This window comes from Microtus oregoni, unplaced genomic scaffold (genome assembly GCF_018167655.1).
Source record: "Microtus oregoni isolate MIOR12 unplaced genomic scaffold, Mior012 000016F_ref0000370, whole genome shotgun sequence".
Lineage (NCBI taxonomy): Eukaryota > Metazoa > Chordata > Mammalia > Rodentia > Cricetidae > Microtus > Microtus oregoni.
The window spans coordinates 10123096-10140662 of NW_024543075.1; the positions used below are offsets into that span (position 1 = coordinate 10123096).

Genomic DNA, 17567 nt, shown 5'->3' on the forward strand with positions numbered 1-17567 from the left:
CCTGTGGATTTCTCAAGTTCTGCATGGTGTCCTCCTCAGCTCTGACAAGATGTTCTACAGGCAAGCAGGGCACTGTGAGCAGCAAGTGAAGCCTGTGCTAGGTGCAGAATCAGAGGCAGGAGGGTCCTTAATTCTGCCCAATACTCTCCTGTCCCCTCACGTACTCTATTTGCAGGGGTTGGGAAAGTCAGCACTCCAATTTCTAATGCTCTTGATGAATCTGTCTCGGTGGCTCTCTGCAGTTATTGTAACCCAAGCATTTTAAAACGGTACAACCAGCCCAGGGAGGTCAGCCTCCGTGGCACTTGCTTTTTCCCTTTCTCAGAAAATGAGCTCTGGCAGGACAGCAAAGCGGAATGACCAGGGCCCTGCAGTCAGCAGGTCCTGAGCTAAGAAATTCACACCGACATGGCCTCACCTAGCTACCTCAGCAGGGTCTCTAACCTATAGGACCTCTTACTGTTCCTTTGAAACCAAATGCCTTGCAGCCTGTGGACCTGCCTGCCCAAGGGATTTGGGAATTAAATGAAACTTGTAAGATAGGTGTGGTGGCACACACCTGTGATCTCAGCACTTGCATGGCTGAAAACAGACGATGGTGAGCTCGAGACCAGAACAGGCCACCAACCAAGCTTTTGTGTCTGAAGGGGAAACTGTGGAAGATAAGATCTCATACCCTGTGGTTGCCTGCACGCACCACCTCCTCCTCCCAACTTCCACCACTTGCTTTCCTCTACAGTCAGTTTCTCTGTTGAACTACCTTACAGGAGCAAGCCACTAGGTGGTCGTGGCGTGTGGGCTAGAATATGTGGGGTGTCTCCTGACTCTTACATTGGTTAGATTATTCCAAAGGATGAGGAAGAACTGGGAATTGCAGAATAGAGGAACTGTGCTTTGAACTTCGCCTCTGAGAGAAACACTGCACTCATAGGGAGCCAAGATGGAGTCACCATAGCTTTGGCTTTCTCACACCTTCAGCAGCCATCTGAAAATATTCATAAAAATGTGTTGAGGAAAAGCCCCGCCTTCTGATCGGCACACATGGAGAACAGGGCCATCCAGCTGCCCCTTCCCTTGCCTCCTCTCCCCAGTGCTTCTTCTCTCCCAGGACTACCAATGCTGGCCGTGGAAGTGGCATTCTACTAGCAGATTTTAGGGAGAGGGTTGTTTTTCTATTACAATACATAGCTTTTATAGATTTGTGATAAAATAGTCACATCCCACATTCAAGTCTATTTATTATTTTTTGTGACTTTTGAAATGAATGTGCCTGCCAGGGCCCTCCGAGTATGTGCTTTCCTTTAACTCGCAGGGTCGTGGTGAGCATTTTTTAAGGCTGTGTAAATATACAAATAAATAGATAGCTTTGTAAATACTGGTATGAAGTTCTTGGAAATGATAAGTCTTTCCGTCCCTAATATAGAAAAAAATAAAGCTAAATATATTTGTAAGCGTATAAGCCGCATTTCTCATTCTTGCTTTGGGCTTCGTGTAGGTATCATATACACCTGAAAATGGAATTTAAATAATCTTCCTGAGCAGAATGCCAAAAGAGCTTTCAAATACCTCCTCAGCCTTTCAAGTTGGCCAGTGAATAGAAACCTCACCACTGAGCCACTAGGAGACTCTGAAACCCCGTTTGCAGATAAAATGAGCAATTCAAGGCATGACACGAACATTTATGAAATTTATGGATTTGTGTTCCAGAATTCAGATTAAAAAAAGGAAGAAGAAATGTGAGTTCTGGTTTTCAAATAGTTTTTTTTCAAACCCCATGCAATGTCTGCTAAGCAATGCAAAAGGCTCTGCCCTCTGGTTTCCATTGGGTCTGAGGCAGAGTGACTAAGTGAGAGCCCCCAGGTAGAGTCCCTCTGAGCTAGGCACGTCAAGGACACCTGTGTGGAGCAACCCGCCATGTGCAGAGCATTTGTGAGCTTCCAGAGAACAATCCCAGGGAAAGAGGGAAAGTGACTTCCCTGGGAGAACTGAAGCTTGGGTGTGCCTCATAGGCTGTCCCAGGTCAGAGAGAGGGAGTGTCTGAGTTCATAGGTCGGTGGTGGGAAATTTTGCAAATCCTTGAAAATGGGGACACAGCAGGTCTGCACATGCAAAGAAGAAAGTAGGCCTTTTCTTGGGCAACAGCAGGTCTAGGTTCTGCTCTGATTGAAGGGGCTTCAGAGACTCTACACTGTCTCCATGCTCTTGGCTCACAAAGAACTGAAATACAAATCTGGGGAAAGCAGACTCCTAGTGCTAGAGGCAGCACATTCCCCAGATAATGTATATGTTTAAGGCTTCATCTCACTAAGAGGAATTCCCTTGGTGTGATCATTGCAGAAAAATCAAGACCATTCATCTCAAAGTCCAGGGACGTGGGTAACAACAAAGGTGATGTTGTCCGAGGAACAGCTCACCAGATGACTGGTTCATGGAGTCACTACTACCCAATAGCCAGGCTTTACTTCCTCAAACTGATTCAAATTAGAGCATGTGTGAACAATAAACCAAGTCAAACTTCTCAAGACAACCTAAAAACAGCAAATAGAAGCAGGTGAAGAACAAGGCAGAAGGTTAGGAAACAATATAAAATAAACACGGAATTATTCCAAAGCCCTGATAGAAACCATGCTCGGGATGAGGAAACCCTGGGGAAGGATGCTGTCGAAGTAGGGACCTTTCAACTTCAAATAGCTTTTTAAAAATTTATTATTTATTTTTTATTTTTGACAGAGGTCTCATTGTGTAGCTTGACTGGCCCTGGAACTTGCTTTATAGACCAGGCAGACAGAGAGCCACCTGCCTCTACCTCCCAAGTACTGTGATAAAAGTCATGTGTACCTTCAGTTACACAATTGACTGTATCCCCAGATGAATCACATATCGGACAGTAAGGATTTCTACAAATCATCCCACCAAAATATAGAGATTTGTTAAAGATTGTGGTGGCTTGGAAGAAAATAGCCTCAAAAAGGAGTGACACTGTTAAGCAGTGTAGCTTTGCTGGAGGAAGTGTGTCACTGTGAGAGTTGGTTTAGAGGTCTCCTATGCTCAAGTTGCTCCTGGTGAGACAGACCACTTCCGGTTGCCTGAAAGAGTTAGGACTCTCCAGCACCATGTCTGCCTGCATGCCTCCATGCTCTCTGCCATGGTGATAATGGACTGAATCTCTGAAACTATGAGGCACCCCAATTAAGTGTTTTCCTATATAAGAGTTGCCATAGTCATGGGGTGTCTTCATAGCAATAAAAGCCTAAAAGCAAAGATCGTATTTTTATTTTATGTACACAAGTGCTTTGCCTATGTCTGTGCACCATATACATGCAATGTTCAAGGAGAATATAGTGTCTATCAAAGAGGGTGTCAGGTGCCCTGGAATTGGAATGACAGACAGTGGTGAGCTGTCATGTGGATGCTGGGAATCGAACCGAGCTCTCCTGCAAGTGCTTTGAGTGTTCTTAACCACTGAGCTACCTCTCCTGCCTCTGGGCAGATTTTTAATCTTTAGCAAGGAGAGTTCCCGTGCATTTGTTTCTCAAACAAATGCAAGATCAGCTTGGAAAAGGTACACAAGCTTCAAGAGGCAAAAGACCTCACTTAAAATTGTTAACTAAGCTAATCTAAACACATCAAAGGAATCTATAAATAAAAGATAAAAGCCCTTGTGGGTGTTTATCATCAAGACCTGCAAATGCGCAGTCACTCCTTCAAACTGAAGCCTCCATACAATACAGCATGTTTGACTGCTAGGACTCAAGTGGAGAGAAATGGCAGCCAGAAGGAAAATCCATCTTAGTGCCATAAACTCAAATCCTTATTTTTATTCCCTCTGTGTATCCAGTACCACCAAAAATTCATTTTCATTAATTTTCAATAAACTATAGCTTAAGCATTAACTTTCCTCCTGGAACACAAATTAATCAAGCCTGCCTCTGCTCAGCCCTAAAAAGCTATCTTTCTTCTTATTAATAGATATTTCTAGTGCCTTCTGGGGCAAAAGGCTTGTTTGTATCATTATTGTCATTATTTTGCAACTGGGCATATCTTCCACTGCATAAATACATTAAAGAAAATGCAAGCTTTGTACATTTATAGTATTACTTAAAAGTCCACACAGAACCTCCCCATAATGATAGGGCCACCACATTTGGCGAGATGCTAAGCCAGTCATGGATTGTTTGTCAACACTGTCTACGGAATGCCAGGGAGTTCAATAGGGGGTTTCTCAAAGAGGGGTGTTTTATCCAGAGTGCCGGTGGGCTAAAAGAATGACCTTTCCCAGACCTGTGACTAGAGTAGCTTAAGGTGCAAGGCTGAGCCATTTATCTTCATACCTGGGTGTGGGGAACAGAAAATGACTGACCTTTATTCTCACTTGCTTGGAAAAATTTAAAAGGGAAAATGCTAATAGTCTTTAGACAGGTATCCCTTCCCTAGCTGGGAACATCACTAGACTGGCAAGACTATTTTCCTTTCCAGGAACAAAATGTATTTTACACACACACACACACACACACACACACACACACACACACACTATCCATTTGCTCACGTATCCATTTATCCAGTCATTGTTCAAAACAAACTTCTTCGCATCATCGATATATACAGCATACTGCAAGTTCACTAGAACCTTGCCTACATTCTGGTGTAGGGAGACAGAAAAGGCTGATGGGCCAACTGGCACTGATGGACTCCTCTGTGGGGATTGGTTTGCTGAAGTTTAATATGGGGCAGGAAACAGGTGTTAGCTTTCTACTCATCAGGAAAGACAGGTGAAGAGGCTCCACCCACATTCTCATCAGAGGAGGATGCAGGAAGTGCAGAAGATAGGGTCCTGGTCAGCAAAATGGTCTCAAGTGATGCACAGGAGAAAGTGTCCCTATATCGTTAACCCACTGTAGAGTGGTCCATGGAGACTCCCAGAGCAGTAGAACTTTTGGGAGGATGTACGGGGCTGCTTGGAAAGGAGGTGGTTAGCAAGAACCCTGGAGACTGGGCCATGGGAGGATGGTGCTTTTCAGAGGCATGCAAATCTGCTTCCATGACATAGAAGCACATTTTTCAACTTGAAAAATGGGCCTGTAGGTTTTAGCTGTCCAAGCAATTAAAACCAACACCCATCAAGGATCATACAGGGCATCAAAATACAGGAAGTATTGGATAGACTCTGTGAGGCAAGCATGCTGGGATTCTGTGCTGTAGAGTTCTTAAAGTCAATAATTAGAACACAAAATAGAAATAACCAGAACTGTCAGGCATCCTCTTGAAACTGAGCAAGACAGCAAATGGTTTGCAGGTAGGGTGGTACCTCACGGGTTGCCATCTCAATTCTTGACTTGGGAGAAGTGACATTTGTTTCTTTTCTTTTGAGAATTTCACCCTATTGTAGGGTTAAAAGGTAAGGTTGAGACAAAGAGGATGAAGAGAGAGTCAACTCAGCTTCCTAGGGATGTGTTCCAACTCAGCATGTCTGCATTATTCAGGCCGAAATTCCCAGCCTGGCCCCCCAACACTCCACGCGTGGGAACTGAGCAACAGAATGCTGTTGAACATGTAATGTTCTTTGAGGGATCTTCCTTCTAACACAGGATTCCCAAAACAGATCTCCCTTGGTGCAGTCAACCAGATTGGACTCCTGTTTTATTCAGTGGATATTGGGGTGGAGGGACTAGCATACGGTCTAGCTGGTTAGGTGCCAGCTGCACAAACACGGGCCTGAGGTTGAGTCCTCAGCGCCCATAGAAGAGCGAGGCACAGGACAACTGTACAGCATTAGAGTAGGCAACGTGGAGGCGGCGGGGAGACTGGTGGTTCCCTCGAGCTTGCTTGCCTGCAGGTTTAGATGACTTGGTGAGAGACACCAATAAGAAGTGGGTAGGTAGTGACTTAGGAAGATATTTAAGTGCTGACCACCGGGCTACATGTGTGCACGTGTGTGTGCACACAGTACATCTTAGAAATCAGGAATTCACGAATCCATGTTCAGGATAAACAGATGAGTATCTGAAAAAGGAGTGTGGTCTCAGTGAGAGCACCGCCACCCTACCCTTAGCACCACCAGATGATCTGGATAAAGGTGGGGAATCTGTTCTTGTTTAGTTGGACGGGCCTTGCTGTTTACACAGACCATAGGAAACTAATCGGGCCACAGCCAGTAACAGCTAGAGTCCTTTAAATGCGCACAGTTCAGTGACTACGTCGGGTAATTCTAATAGATAAACCGCTACACCGTGTCCATAAAACACCAAGGGGTTCTCTAGAGTTTTACTCAACGGTCAGGTAAATTTCACTCGAACAGATCAGCCGGACTCTCAGTGATCTGCTTAGTCAAAGCCACGTCTTGGTTCATTCACATTTCTGCTCATTTGTCCCAAGCTTCCACAGACTTTAATTGCCACCTCCCTTGGGACCCACATGTTAGACATCAGCTGGGCAAATAGAAGGCCGGAAGCTCTGGCAGTGAAGGCCAATGGAGAATGGATAAGAACCAGCAAGGGCTGGAGATGGGCAGCTGCCAGGGTGGTCCTACAGAGCTCAGCGAAGACAGGAGATGGGCAGCTACTAGATGTCAACTTTTTAAAGGGGTAGGAATGAGAGCCTCAAACAGTGTCACCCACAGCGGAGATGACTGTGACCCTGTGTTCATCTGCAACAACCCACGTTGTCTGACTAGAGACCCAGGCTCAACAAGGATCACACAACTGCTAAGCCTTACTCAGCTGGGAAGCAGCTGCTGGGGAAAGGAGCCCAGTTGGACCATGCACCAAGAGGGCCCACCCTGCATCTGATTAATTAATAGGTGACCTTGGAGTTGGTGTGAAAACCAACTTGCTATTTGGGCAAAGTACTTGTCTTGCAGGCATGAAGATACGAGTTGGAATTCCCAGCACACAGTGGGGCATTTCTTTAACACCAGTGCTGAAGGGCAGGAGTGAAGAGAAAGGGGAATCCCTGCTCACTAACCAGTCAGGCTAGTTAATTGGTGAGTTCAGGATTCAGTCAAAGAAAAAAAAAAGTTGGGAGTGATGGAGGAAGATACATTGTGTTAACACCTGGTCTCCACATTTCCACATAGGCACACCTACATATTGCCACACACACACACACACACACACACACACACACACACCCCACAAAGCTTTAATCAGATGCTCCCTGAATCTTGGCATACAATCGCTGACATCTCTGTAGGCTCCAGTGCTTAGAGCAGATGTAGATGTTTCTGTGGATATATTGGGAAAGTCTATATTCACTTTAGCAACGGAAGAGCTGATATATAAACTAGGTACACTTCCAGTACATGATCTAGCAAATTCCTTGTGAGGTTTCAGATGCAAAAACAAGCTGGGTCTGCTCCTCTGGACGCTTCAAGACCTATGAGGTTCCCCACAGCAGCCAACTCTGACCACTTTTGAAATCTAATTTCTTGCCACTAGCAGAGGTATCTGGTGCCTCTAATTAAAGTTGCTTTGAGACTGTTGTATGAAAAAGCCCATTAAGATGCTGATGCAAACGATGGCTTAGCTATCAAGAAAGGGACAGCTGGGCAGGAATGGGGGAAGAAAAGGGGGAAAAAATTGGCAGCAGGTGAGAAAAGCCCCCCCCCCCAAATTAAAAGGATAAATTAGATAACAGAAATTATCACAGAGAGTAGAGACAGTCATTTCATTTTTTTTTTCTTCTTCAGAAAATGCCATCCTTGGCTGAGGGCCATACCCACAGCACAAGGATACTACCTTTGTATTAATACATTGTGACAGTTCCAAAACTCTATGTAACTAGTGTTTTGAAAACCCACCCTTGGAGGGTCACCCCTGTCGTTCGTATCATCCCAAATGCTTTTGTTCAGTGCTAGAAATGTGACCTTGTTGAAAATTAATATGCCACTTAAAATACAGTGAATAAGCTACAAGGTCATTTGTTGTCCCCTGTATCGTGCAGAATTTGGGAGGAAGGACCCATAACAGACTGCAGGCCATAACACAGGCAATGCTGAGAGAAGGATTCTCAAGAGTGTTGGCGCCAAATCAGACTCAGTACAAAGACTAATGTTGCCACCAAGAGGGGGGAGAGCAAGGGAGTTTCTGGTTGAGAATTTAAGGTCTCCCTGCTTTCTCTGCCTCCCCTTTCTCTTTTTCATTCAGATCTGCTGGTTTTAATTTTACATGCATGGGTGCTTTACCTGCATGCATATGTACACAGTGTAAAGTGTCTGGTGCCTGTGGAGGTCAGAGAGGGTGCCCTATCCCCTGGACCTGGAGTTACAGATGGTTGTGAGCTGCTGTGTGGGAGCTGGAAACCTAGCCTGGGTTTCCAGCTCTGAGCCATTTCTCCAGCCCTCCTTGTTTCTTCCTCCCCTTTTCTTTCTTCTCCCCACTTCCTGTTCTCCCTTCTTTCTCCCCTTCCCCCTCCTTTGAATAATCCTAGACTTCAGCAGCTCTCCCCAACCCTCACCTCGGGCTTCCCGTGGTAGCTAGTGTTCCAATCATTCCCCCATGTTTGAATAATCCCTTGCAGTGGAGCTGAGGTTGTTTTCATAGTCATGAGTTTGATTCTCAGTACCACGAAAACAAAAAGATCTTATGGGTGTGTGTGTGGGGGGAGGTGAAGGACACAGACATCATTGTGGCTGCAGGAACAACTGACCTCAGTCAAAACAATGTCCGTGTTACTGTTTGAGGCCAGAAAACCAACATACCCATCCCAAACAGTTTCCTCTGCAATCTTAGAACTTCACTGGGCTCTGCTTCTCAAAACAAGAGGGAGGGGTGACGTAATTCTGGACACCCTCTTCCCTGCCTTTGTCTCTTGCTCTTCTTCCCCACCCTCTTTCTCCTTTTCTTCTTTGTCCCCTCCTACTCCTCTCTCTAGCCCTCTTCCCTTTTCTTCCTCCTCCCCTTCTTTTTCCTCTTTTTCCTTCCCCTTCCTCTCCCCTTCTGCCTGGTTTTCCCTGCCCCTTCTCTTCCCCATTTCTTCTTAACTCCTCTCTTCCTCCCTATCCCTCTCCTCCAGTTTTACTTTCTGATCTTCTACCCAAACAAGTAGTGTTTTTGACTTTTGCTTAATCTTGTTTTACGCAAGAACCATGGGCCCTGTCTCTCGCAGATCCTTCAGGGTGTCAGCAACACCAAACAGCTTGGATGGGGATTAGAGGGGAACCCCAGTGACCTTTCCCCTGTATGCTTCACATTGCTTCCTACCACCTATCACTCTCTTCCCTTGGCCTGTGGGATCTCTGCAGCCCAGGACAGCACCTTGGCATATCTCGGCTGAGACTGGCATCCATCCTTCTTCCTTTAGCATCCCTGTGGGGTGCTATAAAAACCACTGCAGCAGCTCAGGCCTGTGCCTCCCTTCCTTTTTTTCTTTGATAATTCATCTCCAGTAAAAAGAAACACTGGAGAATCCCACACAGGAACTGTTACCAATGCTTTTTCAAAAATGTATGAAAGGGGAATACACTTGTAGAAAAACATGTATTTATATTTATGTATTCAGGGACTTTTACTAACAACAACTGAGGAACTGGAGGAAATGAGTATGAAAGCATTCCATAGCTAGGGAGACTGGAATGCCAAACTGAAATCAGGGAGGCATCCATCTGGTTCTCAGAGCAGTGACACCCAGAGATACAGGCTGTATTCTGCCAACCACATTCACTGTACTCTTTTTAAATGGTGTAAAGCCTTGTTGAGAAATAAGGTTTTATAACAAAGCAGAAGTGACCCCATAAATAGTCTTCACCGGAAGTGCCCTGTGGAACAAGCTTGTCTAAATTCTATTTTCACAGAACGAGTCCTTGTCCAGGTTCCACTAAAGTCATAGTCTTCACACCCATATCAAGCTTGTAAATCAAGTACCTTGTACATACACACACACACACACACACACACACACACACACACACACACACGGTTTTAAACTGTTCTCTAAAAGATTGCCCCTTGGCCTGGATGCTGTCCTTGGTGCTGGATCCTATTTCTCAAGTCTAACATTACCTACAGAAACCCGAATCCAACACAAAGTTGTTTTCAACGAGCACCAGCAAAGAGACAGAAGCTCTCGGTGATGTATCTGAGTTCTGACATGGAATGGTGTACTAGAGTCAGGGAAAAAGGTACACAGGGCTGAGGACATGGATCAGTCACTAAAGTATTTGCCTTGCAAGTGTGAGCATTCAGTTACCAGAAAGCCATATGAAAAGCTGGATTTATTGGCATGTTCCAATCATCCTAGTGATCACGAGATGGGACGTAAAGACAGATCCTGGGAACTCACAAATGGCCTTGTCTGCTTGTTCCAGACAAACAGGATTCAGTCCTAAAAAAACAGAAGAAAGTGCCTGGGCCTTGACACTCAGAGCTATCTGGAACTACACACGCATGATGCATGCAGGTTCCATGTGCATGGTTACCTCTACAGAGATACACACTCATGAATGGCGATGGGCAGATAGATGGATAGAGAGATGGACGGAAGGAAGGACAGGGACACATGGACGGACAGACACACACACACACTGGAGAAAATGATCTTAAACTCATTTTAAAGACTGCCTCTTGGTCTAGGTGCTGTCCTTGGTGCTGGATCTTATTTCTCAAGTCCAATATCTATGGTTCAGACTAAAAGCTTACAGGTCCCTACAGTGGGACGGGGGAGTGCAATACTGTCTTTACATGGGACAAATGTGTTTGGCACTGGAGTCCAGATGAGATAATCTTGTGAGACCAGAACTTTTCACGATGTATCCTTCCATTTCCTTGTGGCACCCATATGCCATTTGATTCATGTGTTGTTCAGGGCCTTAAGAAAACAAAGCCCAACTGTAAGAGTTGGCCAGAGTCATATTGACAGAACAAGCCAATGGGACATGCTATTGAATCAAGGATGAACTCATAATTTATGAGTATGAAGCATGGACAACTCAAAGCAAGTAATAGGAAAACTTTACAAACTTAGCACTTTTCAGACCCCCCCCCCCAAAAAAAAAAAAAACTGGTCAAAATGTTCTGGTTGTTTTTAGGTCAGTGACATAAGTTCCTACATCCGGGAACTTCTGATTCACCTGAGATCTATGCCTGCTGTCCCTGAAGAAGCTCTTGCTGTAGTGGTCTGAGCTTTGTGCTCTTCTCAGTTACAGTAGTGAGACTGGGAGACAGTCCTTCCCAATGCTGGCTTTATGGATAGAGTTCTGAGGGGGAGAGGGAGAAACCGGGGATATTGTTGGTTGTCACTTGGTGTTCTTGCCTTCTGGTCTATGACCATACCACCCTCATCTCATCTCAGAGGCTAAGTAGGGCCGGACCTGCATAGTCATTGAATGGAGGAACGTATCTGTTCTATCTGTGTTTGCAGCACAGACCCAGTTCAGATACTGCAGCCCTGTTATTAAAGTGGCCCTCACATGATCAGTTAAGCCAAATCCTCCAGCTTGGAAGGCCACTATCAGTTAGCACAGAACACAACAGATTCCTTAATCAAAAGTCCTGTATGGAGAACACTCCTTCAATGGATAAAATTCCAGTTGGGTCATTGATTGACAGTTGCTGCTGGCAGGAGCCCTGGAGTGAGTGAGCCATACAGTACAGGTCAACATTTTACATTTGATCCCAAGGTCATCCCTCTCTGACTTGCCCGATTCCTCTAAATGTCAAACACAGCAAAGGTACTACAGAAACTGCTAGAAATGTTCAGAAAGGGCCCTCCAAGAGAGTTCTGGTAGGTAATGAAGTCTTGAACGTAAGTCTCAGACAGGGAAAGCTGGTGGAAAACCCCCCAAGAAAACAGCAATGTGACTGACCAGCCTTAGGAGACCATCCAGTCCTCCCTGTGGCGTGACCACGTGCCTCTTCCTCTGCTGAGCACTTCAAAAGGGCAAGCACTTAGCATCATCCCAATTAGCTTCTGGACGGCCACAACCATGCCTGATTTAGTAGGTACGTGCTAACTGTCTGGGATGGATATGTGTGCCTTTTATAAGTGATTAGCACAGTCTGCTCAGGAGAGCTTAGAAAGGACAATTTCTTGCTAAAGTATTCCACTATCCTGGAGGAGGGTCCTCTTGTGACTCTCTGGTGCCTGAAGCCTTTGTCCTGTCATTTTTTGGATTCACTGACTATCCCTAGCTGCCAATTACATGTAGTGAAAAACACAGGTCCCTGGATAGAGGCAAGGCAGCACAGAACATCAGAAGCCTGGGGTCTAAGAATAATGAGATCCTGGGCCTGGAGTGTGGATGGATTCTGTTCTATAAAATGAGAAGAGAATAATTAATTGGAAGACTCCAGGCACTAATACAGTGAGACTCTTGAGGCTTGGAGGTGACTGAGCAAAAATGGGGTGTGACGCTGATCAGGCCCAGTAGAGGTTATAGTGAGGTCTAGGGCAGGAAGGTTCTAGGAGCCTGAAGTGCACCTATGAGTGCCCCAGACAGTTGTTAGGGATAACAGCAGCCTTCTTTAAGCAACAAAAGCTTGATGTGGCTAGCACAAAAGACTACTAGGTGCACTATCTCTCTATGGCTCATAACCATTAGGGCAGCAGAACTTTGTGGGCAACCCCACCCACCAGAGTGGCATCACATCAGCGTGACACTGCTAGGATGTCACACCAGGGATGTGGACTCAAGGCCAGCACCTATTGCTCACTGTATGGTGGCTAAGATCAAGAACAAGCTGAGGGCCAAGCTCATTTGAGTAAACTGAAAAGAGAACGACCCTGTGCATACCCAGGAGGTCCCTGTCTAGGAAGGGACGAGGAGACTTGCCCATTGGGGGGCAGGAGCTAAGCGCAAGAACTGCCATGTATGGGGAAGGACAGAGGGAGGACATGAAGCCCAAGGGGAAAGGCCAGATATGGGTGTCCAAAGGAGCCCAGGATAGCAGCGGGACAGTACAAACACAGTGATATTGTGATCCTAACTCCTTTTCAGTGAATCCTAGGCAATGTTTGGCAACACTGTGGGGCAGAATGTGATCACTTGATTAACAAATAAGCTACACCAAACTCAAATAAACGGCACTGAACTCAAAGTCATGCCCGCATTTACCGAGTCCACAGAGACAATGTCAGTATTGAGCAGCCAATGCTTTTTTTTTGTCAGATGTTTACATAACGCAAAATATAAATGAGGAAACAAATGTTATTTTCAATTGGAAACTCATGATGCATATGCACACAGTATACACAGCGAAAGATGATACAAACGCACACAACTGGTGTTGACACAGCCACTGTACACAGGGCTCTCCCTTGCTGGTCCATGCAAATCTGCCCCCAACGTGATTAGAGATCAGTCCAGGTGGAAACATTTCTCCCGCCATCAACCAAACAGATTCGGCTGCTCCCGTTGAACCCTGGGTGCAAATAATATTTAGAATACAGTATGCAGGCATCTTAGAAGGAGCAGAAAGTCTAGCTAGGGGAGAGTAGTTGGGAGGGAGCACAGAGCACCACACACAAGGTTCTTGGAGGGCGAATGGTCCAAGATATCTTCCAGGTAAACCTGACCTGGGGAAGAAAATCTAACCCATTAAAGCAAAGCAAGTTTCAATACTATGCTACAAAAAAAAAAAAAAAAGGCTAAAGTTTGTTATCTTATTATGAGAAAGTGACAACCCCTGACACGCATGTGTGTCATACACACACACACACACACACACACACACACCCCTCAAACACCTGCGTGGTCTCCAGAGTGAACTGAAGTTTGCCATGTAATGCCCTTATAGAGCCATCACTTAGCAGACGGCACAGCCGGAGAGTGCATTAGAAGTCTTGACAGGAGGAGAGATACAGTCACAGGCGCCAGCGGCTGTTTTCTCTACAGACCTACTGAGGGAATATTCTGGGATTTATAGACCAAAAGGCAAAAAGCAAAAGAAATTATATGCATATTCACCTATGTTTTAAATCACAATCTTTATGGTTGGAATGAAACCCCTTGGAGACATGCATAATTGAATCGTGTTATAGATATTATTTTTTGGATTCTTTTTCAAGCATTTAACAACATAAAATCCATCCTTGGAAGGCTAGACAGATGGGTTATGGAGGCTGGGGTAGGATTTGAGGCAGAGGCCATGCGTGTCAAACCTTGCTCTAGCAGGACAGGAGTTGGTACGTCATAAAACCAGGCAGTTGTCAGCCTTTAAACCCATGGGTTTCTCCGGTAGATATTTTAAAAGATACAATAAACATAAAGCTACTTTGAAACATCCCACTCCTCGTGGTTGTAACGCAATCAGATTACACACGTCATCCGGGAGCGTCTGTTCACATTCTAAATTTAATTTCAGTGACATCTTGGCTGTAGACGGGTACTGGCTGGTACCATAAAGGCACAGACAGGAGCTCAGTGGTAAACACAGAGGCGTCAGTTCCTATGATCACAAGTACCTCACCATTGGGAAGGCATCTGATCTGAGGCTTCAGCTATGTGAGGCCAGCGGCCGGGCTCCCCACCCCCAGCCGCTGTTTGTAATGCTCTCCTGTTCTTATCTTGTAGGCTTTCATATCGGACGGGGCAAGACACAGCTAATTGTGACACGTGCAGGAACAGTGCATGTATTATCTATAGGTACGTTAACACTCTCTTCCCACTTTCTTATTCTGACAAATGATGTTTACCCACTAATGAGAGAATCACTGGGACCATGCTGGGAAGATTCCATCAGAGAGAAATAAATAAAAAAAAAAAGTAAAGATCCTTCTTTGGCCATAGTTTTAAGCTATGTCTAAACAGTCATCCTTGTACCAAACCCCAACTCCCACTGCCCAGGTATACAATCCCAGGTTGAAGAAGAGTGTGAACACATTTGTCTTGCAAATGCACCATCCCAGTCTAGGGAGCCAGTGTCATTTTGATGGCTTGCTCCCTGGGAATCTATAGCCTGGAGCACAAAACTGTGCTCCAGCAAAACAGTAAAATCTATGCCCATGAGATGGTATGGATCAAAGGCGCGGATCCACACTGTATAGCGTAGGAGTACATGGTAGGTCCCCTCTGCTCACATCACATAGACAGGTATTCTCAAGGAACTCACAAGGTCTGTGGTTCTCTCCTCCCCTGAGGTAGGATCCCCTCCCAGGAAACTACAAAAGCTTGTCATGTGTTTTGTTTTTATATAAACTGTGTAATGATTGACACCCACAAGAATAGATCGGAAACCGTCAGCAGGCAAAAGTTACATTTAGGTCTTGACAGTAGTAAGATTTTAAGGCATTGTCGAAACTTGCAGAAATTGCTGTCTTTTTTCCCCCTCGTGTGTGTGTGTGTGTGTGTGTGTGTGTGTGTGTGTGTAATTTTTACTAACTGTGGCCAGAGTGATAGGTGTTAGCTTTGGTCCATTTGTATACGTGAAGAATGAGGTCAAGGGCTGAGAGGGCTCCCGGGTTTTGGCTGGCGTGAACTGGGCTGCAGCGGTAAGTGCAGACATCTCTGAGATAACACTGAGCTCCTTTCTCTTGGGAGTATGCCCATGAGTAATGGCGTAGCCCTTATGGTGGCAGTTGGGGTTTGCTGAGGACAATTCACAGGGTTTTTCATAGTGGTTGTGGTGGCACACATCCCAACAACAGCATCCTCCTTTCCTCACATCCGGTTCAACAACTAACAGTAGTGTTGTTTTTATAAATCAAGGCAATGTCTCCTTGTGGCTTTGGTTTACATTTCCGGATGGTTAGTAAGCATCTTTTCCTATACCTAATGCTATCTGTATATCTTCTTTAAAAAAAAAATAATTTTATTAGCTGTAAAATTATCACAAAAAAACCCCAGTAGTAACTAAGTAGTTTTACATGTCTAAAACTACAGACTGGATTCTCCTTGTTCCCCTATAAAAATAAAATAAAACAACAGTGAACAAAATGTCACTACCACTACACGAAGAGGTCACACCTGGACAGAGTAGGAAGGCTTCGGGCCACTTAATCTCACACTCGTCAGCTCCTGTGCTGAGGTGCTGCAGAGATATGACCATGATAACCCAGGCTGAACATCCCAGATATAGTCTCGGTTCTTTAAAAGCAGAGCTGGATCACATGGAAATATTGTCAGGGTTCTGGCAGAAGAAACCACAGCTAGGTGTAGGCACTGAGGTTCTGACTCCCACAGGACAATGGGCAGAATCTGAGGGATTCGTTGGTCATAGGTGGGCATGCATGACTGGTACCTGATGGTATCCTGCAATGCATAGGTGGGCATGCATGACTGGTACCTGATGGTATCCTGCAATGCATAGGAAAGCCCATGACAATAAAGTCGCTGGGTCCAAGGCGTCGGTAGAGCTGGAGCTGAGAAGGCCCACCATGTTGAATCCATCCTGCACCAGGGTTTTGTAAGAGGCCCAAGTAAAGGGCTAAGGAATGGGCAACAGACAAAGATCCAGGAAGCTCCCAGCAACCCTGGCCAGGGTATGAGGCTCTCAATTGTTCTTGGCTGCCATCAGTGTAGAAGTAAAAAGAATCAAGCACCATGAGCGGTTTTTCTATCTATAACTCCGTGCTTCAGTTCCAGAGGGAGTGCCTTTCAGATGAGCATGCCTGGTGAAAATTTGTAACCACCTTTCAGATGCGCATGCCTGGTGGGATCTTGGCACTAAGTCCAAACTGTGGATAAGGACTTTAAATCAACAGTGAATGGCTTTAACCAGGACATTCCATTTTTAACTGATGACATTAATAAGGCTAAGGCCTGCGAGTATGCATCAGGCAATTCCTCCCTGGGGTTCAGCCCACTTCCAGTGCCAGAGTTCATCCAGTTTTCCACTGTGACTAGACCGAAGTGGCAGAGACTTCCAGAGAACCTTCATGGGACGAGCATGTTCAGCCTAAAACTACTTAACATTTTGTGGGTGATTGAAAAGAGAATTTATTAGGACACTGTCCAATGTAACTGAAATAATTTAAATAAATTTAGCTCTAAATCCAGGGGTGACTTACATAAAAAGTGATATTAAAAGTGATTTAATGAGTCAGAGAAGGATAAGAATTTGTCTTTCGGGGGAATTAGCCTAGAGTGGATACCACGTTGAATTGGCTCAACCAGCATTCTGCATGAATCCAAGCACATTTGCCAAAGGTCACCCAAAAGAGCAGTGGGTGTTCAGGCACCAGAAGAATGTACCAGAATCTCAGGAAGACTCATGAAATACAAAGGCAGAGGCTCGCTGATCCCTCTGGTTCACCTGCATAAACCAGCGGGTGCCCATCAGCCCCCAGAGGCCTGTTCATTGACAATAAGATTTGGTGGTACACATTTTCATAAGCAGGATAGAAAAGAGGCTTTTCCTGCCTTGCAGAGTCTCCATCAGGCTCCGAACAAATGCAGAAGCATCCACAGAGGATGGGGAAGGAGGAGCGCAGCTTTATCTCTCTCTTCCATTCCAGTCAGAGCAAGAAAACACAAACAAACAAACAACAAGCTGCAAGGCCAAACATGTAAACAGAATCTACTCTGGCTTAGTAAGCAAGTTCTGGAACATTCTGCATGTTAACAGTCCAGCTGGAGTTCCCACAATCCCTTAAGTCCCTGTTTCATTGAATCTTGTAACTAGTATTCAATAAAG

The 17567-nt window shown here is 45.3% G+C and overlaps 2 protein-coding genes across 4 annotated transcripts in view; one reads left to right on the forward strand and one right to left on the reverse strand.

Moving 5' to 3' along the window:
* The window catches only part of Dock1 (dedicator of cytokinesis 1), a 485241-nt gene that overhangs the window by 249350 nt on the left and 218324 nt on the right, over positions 1–17567 (reverse strand). The gene's annotated exons all lie outside the window — the stretch shown is intronic.
* Insyn2a (inhibitory synaptic factor 2A) overlaps positions 1–17567 on the forward strand; it is a 55335-nt gene that overhangs the window by 25262 nt on the left and 12506 nt on the right. The window contains exon 3 of one of the 2 annotated variants that reach the window (XM_041666111.1): positions 14507–14578. The exons of the other annotated variant lie outside the window; for it this stretch is intronic. Within the exon in view, the coding sequence (XP_041522045.1) occupies positions 14507–14578 (72 nt within the window). The remainder of the gene's footprint in view (positions 1–14506; positions 14579–17567) is intronic. 2 annotated transcript variants of the gene reach the window in all.